The sequence below is a fragment of the Microtus oregoni genome, unplaced genomic scaffold, assembly GCF_018167655.1.
Source record: "Microtus oregoni isolate MIOR12 unplaced genomic scaffold, Mior012 000004F_ref0000308, whole genome shotgun sequence".
NCBI lineage: Eukaryota > Metazoa > Chordata > Mammalia > Rodentia > Cricetidae > Microtus > Microtus oregoni.
The window spans coordinates 48252479-48265904 of record NW_024543063.1 but is presented as its reverse complement, the minus strand read 5'-3'; the positions used below and the strand labels follow the sequence as shown (position 1 = coordinate 48265904).

The 13426-nt window shown below is 34.3% G+C and overlaps 1 protein-coding gene across 6 annotated transcripts in view; it reads right to left on the bottom strand.

Annotated features, from left to right (window-relative positions):
* Positions 1–13426, bottom strand: part of Nfat5 (nuclear factor of activated T cells 5) — a 94050-nt gene that overhangs the window by 32946 nt on the left and 47678 nt on the right. For 4 of the 6 annotated variants that reach the window (XM_041650452.1, XM_041650453.1, XM_041650454.1 and 1 more), the window contains 2 exons: positions 5617–6175; positions 549–741 (listed from right to left, as the gene is read on the bottom strand). In XM_041650452.1, coding sequence (XP_041506386.1) covers positions 549–741; positions 5617–6175 — 752 coding nt within the window. Of the gene's footprint in view, positions 1–548; positions 742–5616; positions 6176–6620; positions 6683–13426 lie in introns of those variants that run through there. The other 2 variants (XM_041650456.1, XM_041650457.1) reach the window with 2 other exon arrangements.

The window sequence follows — 13426 nt, the reverse complement described above, 5'->3', positions numbered from 1 at the left end:
TTTTTTTCTTTTCAGAACAAATTCTCATCTTTCTAACTAAAATTTAACCAGGCATGTTGGCTCATACCTATAATTCAAGCACTCAGGAGACTGTGGCAAAGGGCTTGCCATGAATTCAAGGCTGGCCTGGACTATATTTATTGAGTTCCTGAGTTATAGTAAAACATTAAAAAACCAAAACCAACCAGCTAAACAAACAACAATTCAAATATTATTTAAATACTACTTGGCTTATGACCCAATTAGACATTTGTTTTCTATTATACTGAGCTAACTAATAATTCTATCTTTCTATTCCAGGAAAATTTTTCTGATGTTAAAATAATAAAACTCAAGGAAATTCATCACATACATATGTATTATTCTTACATTTATTCATTTATTTGATGATTGTGTGTGGGGAGCACGTATGTGGGCATGTTTGTGCTGTGACATGGGTGTGGGGAGGTCAGGACAACTAAGTAGAGCCAGTTCTCTTCAGGTTCTGGGAATAAACTTTTACCCACAAAGTATCTTAGTATTCAGACATTACAAAATAAAATGAGTACCTTCACCGTTGGAAAGCCTTGCTGTGTTCTATCTTTTACTGAGCCTCGACTGCCCTCTGTCAGGTACCGAGCTCGGTGCTGGGTTTCAGGCTGTACAACTATCTTCAGCTCCTTCCCCTCACTTTTAACAGGATACTGTCCACACAACATAGGGCTCTTCTTTACTCCAGCTCCCTTTTGGTTGTCCAATGTTCTGAGAAACCAAAGCACAACGTGGGAAGAAAATATCAGAAACCGTTTTCCGTAAAAGCTACTTAAAGGAAGAAACAGACGGGCGATAACATAGAAAATAACTGTTTAGATTATTGATAAAATAGAATACACTCTAAAGGAAGGAACAAATATAACCAAAGTATCTTTAAAATATTTTTGAGCCAAGTATAACTAAATGCCATGAAAAAGAAAGCTGGAAAGGGAAAAGAAAAAAACCATTGGGTGGTAGAAGGAAAACAATGCAATAATTTGTTTTCACACTACAATTCAGTTAAAATGAAATGTAAAAATCACACGAGTCTTATATAAAACTAAAGATTATGATTACTTTTTAAATCAGATTTGCAAAGCAAAAGAAAAAAAGGGAATGGTAAGAACTACTAAACCAACATACAGAAGGCCTAAAAGATTGACAATGGAGGTATATGTCAATCATTAATCAGAAATATCCTTTTGAATCTCTTTCTCAGTAAATCAAAATGAGAAATTTATAATAAAAAAAATCAGTGATTCAATTTTTATTGGGAATGAGGTTTACTTTAATAAGTGTGATTTTTTCAGATTATTTTTATCTGTGACTGGTTAAATGGTAAATGTTCAATAAAAAATCTTATCTGAGCTCTATCTATAGCAAACGTAATTTTACTTTTTTTTTTTAATTGTGGAAGCTTTGTTTTGTAGGTTTTTGAGACAGGATCTCATATATCTCAGGCTGTCTTCAAGCAGCTCAATAACTGAAGATCTGCTGCCCCACCTACCTCAGGCACATGCCTGGTTCTAAGACTGTTTTAAGCATATTTTTGTTTATAATATAATACCCAAATTTGTGATTAGGGCTTCTAATGAAGTAGCTAATGCAATGCAAATACCTGATAGAAATAAGCAGAATAAAATCATACACACACACAACACCTCCCACCCCCTCCAAGAAACATGAAGTAGATTTAAAATCATCCATGTATGTTCTTGAAAAGTCAGGGCCTGTTGTTCTTTTCACTCACAATAAAGTAACTGGGTTCCCAGAAGAATAATATGATTTTAAAAACAAAGAACAGCTTTAAACCTGGCCCCATACTTTACCAATCCAGGTAAACCAAGCTATTGTTCAACCATAAGAACAAAGGAAAAGGCAGTCATTCAATAAACAAACTACCTATGAAAGGGGCAGAAGTGTGGGGGAAAGGATAGCACTGATAAAGAATTCAGTAGCAAGGGAAAGTTCACATAGGATGTTTGCTGATGAAGGCAAACAGGAAGACGAAATGGACAAGGAAAGCAAAGAGAAAAAGGGGCTTCTATAATAAGGAGATGGGCAAGACCAGACCTTAACTGGACAAGAAATGCCATTCACAAAAATCTGACACAACTAAGTCAAAGATTACCTGTATGTGTAAGTCATTTTAAAGGCCCTAGAGGAATGAATCTATGAATAAAAGTACCAGGCTGAAGCCAGAACAATGGGGGCAAGAAATCTGTTTGTTTGTTTGTTTTAGAGTTCTGAGTGAATTCAAATGTTTGAAGAGTGTACAATGTCTTAAACACAAGATTCTATAATAATCTGTTTGTATTAATCTTATTACCAAAGTGGGGGAAAGGTATTGTGAAACTATGAAAAAATATGTCCCACATATTTTATGTATATATAAATATAGATATATATACACACAAGAACTAAAAGAAATTATAGCATAATAATAGCAGTTTACATGAATGACTGAATTACTTTCTTGTATTTTCAAATATTTATAGTTCATATGTACTAGTCATAATAAAAAATGATAAATTTTAGACTGAAATACTAAGAAAATTTGAATGATAACTAATTTTGTCAGCTGTGCTTTTTATATTTATACCACTCAAGCTAGTATTCTGAAAGTAAATAACAATGATTCCTATAAAATAAGTATTCATATTTGTTGAATGAATTAATATGTGCTAAAAAAATAAATATTTAAATACACACAAAAAAAATCACAAGGAAGTAATAAAAAATTCTAAAATACTGAAAATGCTTCTGCTTTCCTTCCTTCCTTCCTTTTTTGAGAGAGAGCTCTTACTACACAGCCCAAACTGGTCTTGAACTCACTACAGGTCAGGCTGGTCTCCCTCTCAAAACCCCACTACCTTAGCCTCCCTTTTGCTTGGGTTTTCACAAATTTACCACTTACAATGCCTGGCCCTGAAATTATATTCTAAAATTTTCTTTATTCTCTAGGTTTAAATGAAAAAAATGGAAAACATGTATATTTGTATCTACAGACACGTAAAACAATAAAAAGATCAACTAATTCTTAGAAGAGTAGCAATTCAATTTGTATATTGTTAAGGTAAAACAGAAAAAGGAAGCAAGCAGCAATTCATACATGGGGGATTAGTTGATTGATTTTTGCAGGGCTAGACATCAAAGGCAGGTGACATCTAAATGACAATTACCACAGACAATGTCATGTGTCATGTTCTACGTAAAAGTCTTAGAATGACATTCAGGTTCTTCTGTGCTACATATTCCTACAGGTTGCCTAAGTTATAAAAATAATTTTCACTACAAAAAGAACTTAAATGACTTTCAGATGCACATGATATATCTAGACTTCTAGAACTTTAGATGAAACTGTGCTGTTGATTCTCAGGACAGTAGTTGAAGAATTTAAGACTGATACAGTCAGCAATATTTACAAATAAGCAACTTTTTGAAAACAGATGTTTCCTTAATAAGCTCTAATTTTTTAGTTGTAAAAGTAATTGTCTTTCTGTCCATCAGTTATCAAGACTTCCGGCATCATGAAGATAAATAAACTTCCATATGCAGCACACTTGAAAGTTCATTTAATAAATATTTAGCATTATATAAACTGCAAACTGTTGTCACCTCATATTGAAGACTATATTACTTATCTCTCAAAGCATTTCAAAGTTTCATGTTTCTAACATCTTTCTCATCATTGGAAAAATAGGCGATTAGCTCCAACTACAGATTAAGAATGGTTGTCCATGTATTTTACATTTGGTTTCATCCTTTCCTCAATATATTTCTTATAAATTCAAATTTTAAACTTCTTCATCATTTCCACATACTATTGTCAAATAATTTTCCATTACCTAAGAAGATGGGCATTTCTTCTGCTGCTTGATGGAGTTTCTGCTTCATGAATTATTTCATAAAAGGTTTGTCTTGACCAATGTCACTATACTTTCCCTGGTAACCTCAAATCATTTCTAAGATATATCTATCATACAAAAGCAGAAGCAGAAAAAAGCAGGTCAGGAAATCTCTTCAACCAGCAACAGTAAATCACTGTTTGATGCTGGCCATCCCCAAGTCCAAACTTTACTGTTCTTAACTGGTAATTTTAATAATTATTTCAGTACAAATAGGAAAATACCTTTCTCTGAAAATTTATAAAGACCTTTTCCACTGCAGCCCAAATAAGCACACATGCATTTCCTGGCATCCACACAACTTTCAGATCTGTACCGTCAGTCACACTTCCTGTTTCAGACTTCATGTTTCAGAGCCTTAACCTACATTTTATAGTTGAGTAAATACTCCTTTTTCAAGTTCTGGACTATTAAAATGTGGCATACTAGCAATGGCCATACATCTTGTTTGCTTTTGGAAATTGCCTAATCTAGACTTTTTGAAACTGTAAATCATTTAAATTATTTAAGTATAGCATTCTAAAGAAGTTTTAAATAAAGGTATAAAGGAAAAAAGTATGTTAATTTTTTTCAAATTAATTTTCAGGTTAGACTATAAGGAAATGAGTTTTATTATGGGTTTTCAAACATGTTGAGTATAGACTTAACTGATTCTTGCTTAAATGACTTACGAATTTATAATGCACACAGGGAATTATTTGCGGATATGTTTAATATTTACTACAACAAATATAATACTGAGTTGGATTTTTAATGTAACAGATCAAAGATGTCATCACAGAGTACGCCAATCTAACATTTCAGGCTTTTTTATTTTTTTGCGGCAAGCATGGATCCAAGTGATCCTGGGTCACCTAAGGAATCATAGTCTGCCTCCTTAAAAAACTAGTGAGTTAAATTTTACTGAATATACTGTAGAAAATTTAAGTCTAGCAACTAAATATTACAATTAAAACACTAAAGGAATCCTAAAGTAAATCATGCTAATTTGTATTATACCATGGAATATTCTGTAATATAACCATTTAAATATATTTGGTGAGCAGTGCACCAAAGGCACAGATGGAAGAGAAAGCTCAAATATGTACCCATGATCCTGTTTTATCATCCTTCAAGAAAGAAACAGAATCCAGAGGGCAGAGGGACAATTTTTTTAAAAAGTCCTGAACTAGAAAAATGTATCAAAGGAAAAAAAAGATTCAAACAGAGGCACCTACATGAGAATTGAGTCATCTTTGTTTTTTTCTTGTTTTCATCAAGTAAAGATGAAAAACAAAAATAAAACATAAAATTCTTTGAAAAATATAATGGAATGAACCATATGAAATAAACTGCTAAAAGAACAAATTAACTTCTGGAGAACATTTAAGTGTTTTAGCTAGCATCATCACACTGCTGCTTATTTCTTTTAAAATAAGCCCATTTGAAGTTTAAGTTATTTCAAAACAGATTATCTTTTCTACTACCCCTAAACATAACCCAGAACAAAATTCCTTTGCTATAATCTACAGCTATTTTCAAATTATTTTTTTCTAGTAAAATTTATTTTAAGTTGAAAATTTCATGTACTTCAAGGATAAAATTAGCATTTTTTTGCTTTATAGGCAAATTTGAACTGAGAATTAAGAAAATTTGGGAATGATTTACTGTTGTTTTGCATAATGTTGATAGAACTTTAAAAAATGTGGATACCAACCCATTTCCAGCTTTTGAGTTGCCTTTGTTGTCCGTGGTAAGCTGAGAAAGCACATAGTGAGGTGCTTTGGCACTGTCGGCATCAAATATATCCATATTAGATTCTTCACAATCTCGTCGTTTGACCCCCGGCCTCTGCTTTGGATTTCGTTTTCGTGATTTACGAGGTACCTCAGTGTTATCATTGTAGGAACTGGTGCTCATGTTACTGAAGTTGGAGGGGGAATCCTCCATCCACATACTGCAGCTCTGCTCAGATTCCAATCCACACCCCTCATCCTGGCAGGACATCCGACTGTTATCCAGCAAGTCCTCAGGTGGTGGTGAGATGTACAACACTGTGTGCCTCTTCGGGGTTGATGGATGCTGCTGAACTGTGTTACCGGTTAACTGCTTTTCACTTACCCCTCTGTTACTTACCCCCACGGCTGAGGAGCAGCTCTCCACTTGCATAGCCTTGCTGTCGGTGACTGAGGTAGAATAAATGGTAGGGCTGGAAGAGGTGGTAAAGGAGCTGCAAGCACCGCCCATGGAGGAAGAGGAGGGAGCTGAAGAAGCATCTGCAGTGTACAATCCAAGAGTAAATACACTATACATGTTTTCACCTATGCTGGCTAGCAGTCCCAATGAAAATGTGATTTGTGAAGTGATTGTTTTCCCCAAACGAATAATTGGAATTTGGTTAAGTTTTAGAATATAAATGCTTTAAGCAATACAAAGCCTAAGAAATACAATTTTTTAGAAAATGCCCAAATAGCATTTTTACTTTTGTTATAATTGTTAAATTTTTAAAAATCTAATTTAGTGTTTTAAGCTGTAAAGCCAGAATAAAGCTTTTATTGCCTCAGCTGAATGTTCTGTTGAATTTTAATCATTAAATACAGAAAACCCCAATGTGAAATATATATGTTTGTGGTCCACATTCAATGCCAATTAAGTAATTCATTATAGAATTTGAAAAGTGGGACTGTGCTTAGCCACAAAATATTAAAATAAGTTTCTAACCTATGAAGCAGAGAACTACAGGTCATTTTTAATGCAGACACTCCCTGCTTCAGAGGCAAATCCTGGAATAAAAATATGAGAAAATAAATGAGAAAAGAGCTGCTGATTATTCCAGATACCAATTATAAAATGAAAAATAAATAGAGGAAAAAAAAGATAATCAACTGAACTGGAGGCAAAATGGAACTGGTACCATTACTATAGCTGTAAAATCCATGAGAGGTGAGGAAGACTTAATGGGAACATGCTTGGTTGTAGAAGATAAACAGGTTGGCCACTGAGAATCTCAAAGATAAAAATAGCACATCAAAACCAAGAGTAACAAAAAAAAAATCCATCCTTTAAGAATGAATAAAAAGCAGCAAAGGGTGGCTACTAGATGGACTTTTCCTAAAGTCTCATGTGCTCAAAAATTAGCTCCTTACCTATTAGCTCTCTTTTAAAAAGGCCTGCTAATTATATATGGTAGTGAATAGTACATCTTACTGTCTAAAGTTTAACAAAAAAATTAAGCATGAAAATTTCTAGAACACCAGAATTCCTATAAAAATATTTTCAATTATGTATCAAGTATGCATAGCAAAAAAAAGTAGATTTACATAAATATCTGCAGAACAGACTGTGTGGCAGCTAGCAGTAGTGCTGGCAACAATGCTGCTCTAACCCTTAACAGCATAAACTCAGACACATTAACACTGCTTAGGCTGGACGTTACCTGTAATTTCAAAAATACTATTTTATTGTGTACAAGATATAATTGAACGCATAAAGAAAAATTGGTAATGTGCTTAAATTTGTGTCCACAGCCATTTATGCCAGTTTTAAAACTGTACGATAAAAATTTAAATGTGATGTACTATTATTTAAATTGACGTACCATTATTGAAATCACAATATTCATTGTCAATTATAGTGCTAAAATGTAAGAAATTCAATGTTTAGATAATAAAAAGCTGTGCTAGTAAATTAACTGAACCCAACTGAAAGTACGTATCAAAACATGTAAATACATGAAAGAATGACGACCATCCCCAAATTTTCCATTGTTGTCAAGGTTGAAGAGCACAGTCATGTTAGCCATCCGTAATGTGATCTATGTAATGCCACACTCAAAATTTTTCTCCCAACTACCATAAGTCAAAGAACCTGAAGGAGTAGATGACACCAGTTCCACTTTTTAGTTTGTATCCTTGTCAAATGCAGCAGCTGAAACTAGAAAATTCAGTCACTTTTAAACTGCATTCCAATTTAAAGAAAAATTTATTAATTTTATATCATGCATTAATGCAAGTTTTCTTAGTAAATAAATATTCCTAAAGATCTGTAAAAACTACAAAATCTAGATGCTAATGTCAATGACAATTGAGAAGCTGATTTGTAGCCACTTTGGGTTTAAAGTTTTTTCCTTTTTTTTTTTCCTTTGGAAAATGCTATGATACTCATTTTGGACAAAACAAGAAAGATATATCTAATGTTCCTCCATCTGTTCCAACTATTAGCTATAAATGAACCTAAATTTTATGATAGTTGTGTCTATATTCTTGATTTTCAGAGAAACACTAGAAGACAGTATGCACTATTTGCAATGGATGACACAAAGCAGCATGAATGGTGTGAACTTGTATTTCTAAAGCATTTCTCCCCTCCTCCTTTCTGAGTTTAACTTTCAAGCACACAAGAATGCAAAATACAAGCATCCCTGCCAAGGACAAAGGGAAAGTGTCTATGTGCAAAGCCACAATGAAGTCAATAGCAAATTATATATTTGTTTTGATCCAGGGTTCCTGGCTTACAGCTCCTAGCAACTTCCTACATTAAATAGAGCAATAAGCATCTGTGGTTAAAGTTTTGGCTTTCCACTTCAAAATGATAAAGACAAAAGATGGGTTTTGTTTGCTTGGTGCTTTTCTCAACAGCGTCTCTCTTGCTTTTTAGTTTTAATTTATAACAAACACCTTTCAACCGCCTGAGACTGTATTCATAATGTGATCTGGGGAAAGTTGCTAAATGACATAAGATGGTAGGAGATTCTGGTTGCCACAAGAATAAACTATGTCCTCAAAGGGTTAGTGCTCACCCATCCTCCAACTTCCAGGTAGCAGAAGGCCTGGGGGTTAGAGTAATAAACAACAGTCAAAGATTTAGTCAATCCTATTTATATAATGGAAGTCTCTTAATTCAGATATCCAGGAAAGTGAACAAGAACACACCATGTCCCAAGAAAGAGGCACGGCCAAACTCCCACTTGAGATTGAGGCTTCCAGACCTTGTCCTATGCATCACCTCATTGTCTATTCATTTCTCTGCTTTAAAATACTTTTTATAGCCAGGCAGTGGTGGTGCATGCCTTTAATCCTAGCACTTGGGAGGCAGCGGCACATGAATGTCTGTGAATTCCAAGCCAGCCTGGTCTACAAGAGCTAGTTCTAGGAGAGTCAGGGTTGTTACAAAGAGAAACCCTGTCTCGAAAAACCAAAACTATTTATAATGAATTAGTAAATGTTTCCTGAGTTTGGAGTTGCTGTACTAGTAAATTAATTAAACTCAAAGAGGGGATCACGGGAAGTTCAATTATAAGCAATTAGATCAATACTGAATTCTATTAAGTTAAATTGGCATACAAGCTGGGTTGAAGATTAAAAAGGATTTAGTATTTGAAATGTAAAATGCTTAGATTGTATAAGCATTACAGCAGCAGTGTCTGAGAGCTTATAGAGAACTATCTGCCCCCTTCCTCCAGAAAGCACAACAGCATTTCCTAAAAATATATGTAAGACAATTACTTATTTACATATTAGCATTAAATTACCATGAAAAAATCCATAGCATTATTTCATTAAAATGTAAAGATAAAACAATAACAAGGACATTTTAGATTTCTAAACACTAGCCTGTCAATTTCAAGCATTCCCAGAAAAGTAATACAGAATATTTCTGGGAATACTATAAACAGGTAATCATTCAAAAAATTAGTTGGAGCTGGGCCGTGGTGGTGCACGTCTTTAATCACAGCACAGAGGGCAGAGGCAGGCAGATTTCTCTGAGTTCAAGGCCAGCCTGGTCTACAAGAACCAGCTCCAGAACTGGCACCAAAGCTACACAGTAAAACCCTATCTCTAAAAACCAAAACCAAAACAAAACAAAACAAACAAAAAAAATTAATTTGTATTCTACAGAACTGAAGTGACAATAAAAAGCCTTGCTTGTTTATATGTACATATTTTTTCCAATTCGTTTTTTCATTGGTGGGAGGTGATTTGTCTGAAGCAGTCTTACTATGTATCTCTGGCTGGCCTGGAACTTAGAGACCTGCCTGCTGCTGCCTCTTCAGTGCTGTGATTAAGCGAATGTGCTCCGCTTTTTGGTTTTTGGGTTTTTTTGTTTGTTTGTTTGTTTTGAGTTAGGGTCTTGCTATGTAGCCCAGGTTGGCCTTGTATTCACAGCCCTCTTCTTGCTGCATCCTCCTGAGTGCTGAGGTTGCACCTGTGCACTACCACCCTGGCCTTGGATACTCATTTTTATTTATAAGTTCCTGTGAAGAAAATATGGTGATTACTTCCCTGATCTGTTTTCAGTACAAACCCTTTTGTATGGTTGGCTGGCTGGCTGGCTGGCTGGCTGGTTGGTTGGCTTTTCAAGACAGGATTTCTCTGTATAACAGTCTTGGCTGTCCTGAAACTCACTTGGTAGACTGGAATGGCCTAGAACTCAGAGATCCACCTTCCTCTGCCTCCCAAGTGCTGGGATTAAAAGCACGTGCCTCCACTACCCAGAAGCAAAGACCCTATTTTTTATCGGTTAGGACTGTTCAGTCTTTGTGAAATTGCTACATATTAAAAAATAGAGACCCCCAAATAAAAATGTTTTAATAAATGCTTTTATTTCTCTTTTAAGAGATTTTTATTGTATGTGTTAATTATTTTTATTGTATGTGTATAGGTGTTTTGCCGGTATTAATGTCATTGTACTGTGTGCTTGCAGTGACCACAAAGGTCAAAAGAAGAGGGCACTGGGTTGCATGAGACTACAGTTACAGACTACTGTGAGTCACCATGTGAGTACTGGGACCCAAACCCTGATCCCCAGAAAAGCACTTTTACTGCCGTACAAAGCAAAATAGGTATAATGTATTTCCATGATTAATTATACAATTTTATTTGTTCCTTGAGTCTCTTACCTATCTTTTATAAACATGGAAATTTTCCTGAACTCATTGAATCATCTAAGCAGCATATGAATATATTTTCATTTTCTTCTGCGAAATAACTATTTTTGAACTTAGCCTAATCTATGTAAGATCCACAATACTTCCTGTGACCACAGAGAATATTACAAACCAAAAGGAAAACTGACCCTATCAGTCTACAATTTACTGGTGAAAATTTATAACCTCAAGAGAATATATTAATTTTAAAGATTAAAAAGGAAGTGAATCTTGGCATAGTGGCATATGTTTTTAATTCCAGAAGTTGGGAAGCAGAGGCAGGTAAATCTCTGTGAGGAAAACATCAACATCACGTCTCTTGTGTCCTATTCTCTGCAAATTAAATGTCACCCATGATGATGAACTTGAACTATGCATATGGCTTCTTTTTTTTTAAAGTTAAAATTTATTGTTATATTTATTTATCTCTTCATTTATTTTATGTGTGTATGCTCACGTCATTGCATACAATTAGAGGTCAAATGACAAACTGTGAGTTGGTTCTCTGTCGTGTGAGTTCCAGGAATCCAGCTCAAGTTGTCAGGTGTGGTAGCCCTGTGTGCTATCTTTTAACTGATAGAGGGAGTTAGAACACAGCTTAGTAGCAGAGCAATGCCTACCACATGCGACCCTGGCTTCACTCCCCTTACAAAGAGAAATGACACATCACTAAAGGCCACCAGGAATGTTCAAAGTGCCTGGGATAAAAGATTTGTCAGATAAATATGCCAGAAGATACAAATATCTAATTTGTTAGAAAAATAAAAACTGGATTTTAAGTTTTATCACATAAAGAAACCTATGTCTATTTCATTTATCTCTTGCTTAAACTACTCGTTAACCTGAAGAATTCAGTTCTAGATGGGTCATGTCAATTACAAGTTATTCATTAACATTTTAGTGCTTAAAATGACATCATAAAGGGCTTATATTTTATCTGATCTAAAATACTTGGAGAGAGCTCTGAAATCAGAACTTTTCTTTGAAGTCCTCAAAATATATAAACAGGTTTCACTGATTTAAAATATCATTCCATAAATGGTATTTAACTAAGACCCTGAGTTCAGATCTGATCCTAGCAATTAAATATGCACATATATTTGTACATTTTCAACTATTTTGTGCACATTAGCTGAATTTTCTAAAAGGTCACTACAAAGGCCATGACCTTCTGTACTGTATTATGCAAGCCAATAGTGGAACAGAGAAGGAGGCAACTACTGCCTACTCAAAAATATTCCTAAAAACCAATATAGGTACTTGGTACACACTTTCTGATCTATAACAAACCATTGAATCTTGGTTATTCTTGATGAGGAGCAATATTTGTCTTATTGGCAAACATCTTATCTCGTAAAAGTCACCAGATATATTTTTGAGTCTTATTTTCAGATCAAAAAAGACAGACACTCAGAAAAAAATTCTAAGGACATTTGTGTTATCAATAAACTGAAACATAGAAGACACAAAGTGGCTGCAAACCTGCTTTTTCAACACCTTACATGCCAACCTTCATTTTCTACTTTTCTTATTATAAATTATTGTAAAGTTTAAAACTTTACAAACAGATTTAGTTTCAATCAGTATCAATCCACTATTTAGGGGAAAAAAGGAAGGAAGAAAGAATGAAAGAAAACAGGACTTATAAAGAAGTCTGAAAACAAGACCGACCTATACCCTGGGTGAGATTGGATGGGTTAAGTGTCTCTGGTACTATCTGTCTTCACTATTGACAGACACTGTCATACAACCCACCACACGATGCCTGTCTTTGAATGGCGAAGCTAGAATGCAAGTTAAGTGTATTAATAGAAAAACAACTAGCATCCCAGCATATAAAATAAGCAATGCAGATTACTTTACAAAAAAACAAAAACAAAAACCCAAAAACTGTAGGATTGATCAATTTACATGTTTAAAACAGTTTCAATTTCCCACACGTACTTCTCCCACCCAATATTAGTTTACATGCTATAATAATCATCTTTTAAGATAAACTTTAAAAATTTAATTATTAACATCAGATAAATGCATGTAAATTTTTTACCCAAAACTTTGGTTAACTCATATTCACCAATATATTTTCCAGTTTATAAATGCAATCTAATCCATAAGCCAGAATGCTCTATTTTGTGTGGTTGTTTAAAAATTTTAGGCTGCGCCTTTATCCAAATATTCTCAAGAAGAGACATATTCTGAACAAAGCACTTAAAGCTATAACAAAGATCCCATTTCAAAACAAAACAACAAATACCAACTATCTTTAATTTCTTTGTCATACCAGTGGCCACATACTTCCATATAGGTCTTTCAAAAAGTTACCAACTAGATACGGTTGGCCCATGACTATCATCTCAGCATTTTAGAGGCCAAAGAAGAGGATTGCTATGAGTTAAGAAAGTGCACAAACACCACCCCTGCCCCAAATTCCTATAGTTTTAATTTAGATGATTAATAGGTCTAAAACGACTTAAAGCATAGCTGTTCTTTGGTTACAGATCTTTAATTTTCTAGTGTCCTCTCTAGTATAAATAGCACTCACTCAACAGGTTGCTTCAATGTAGAAAATACTTGTTAGATACTTGAAATTTATTAATTGACA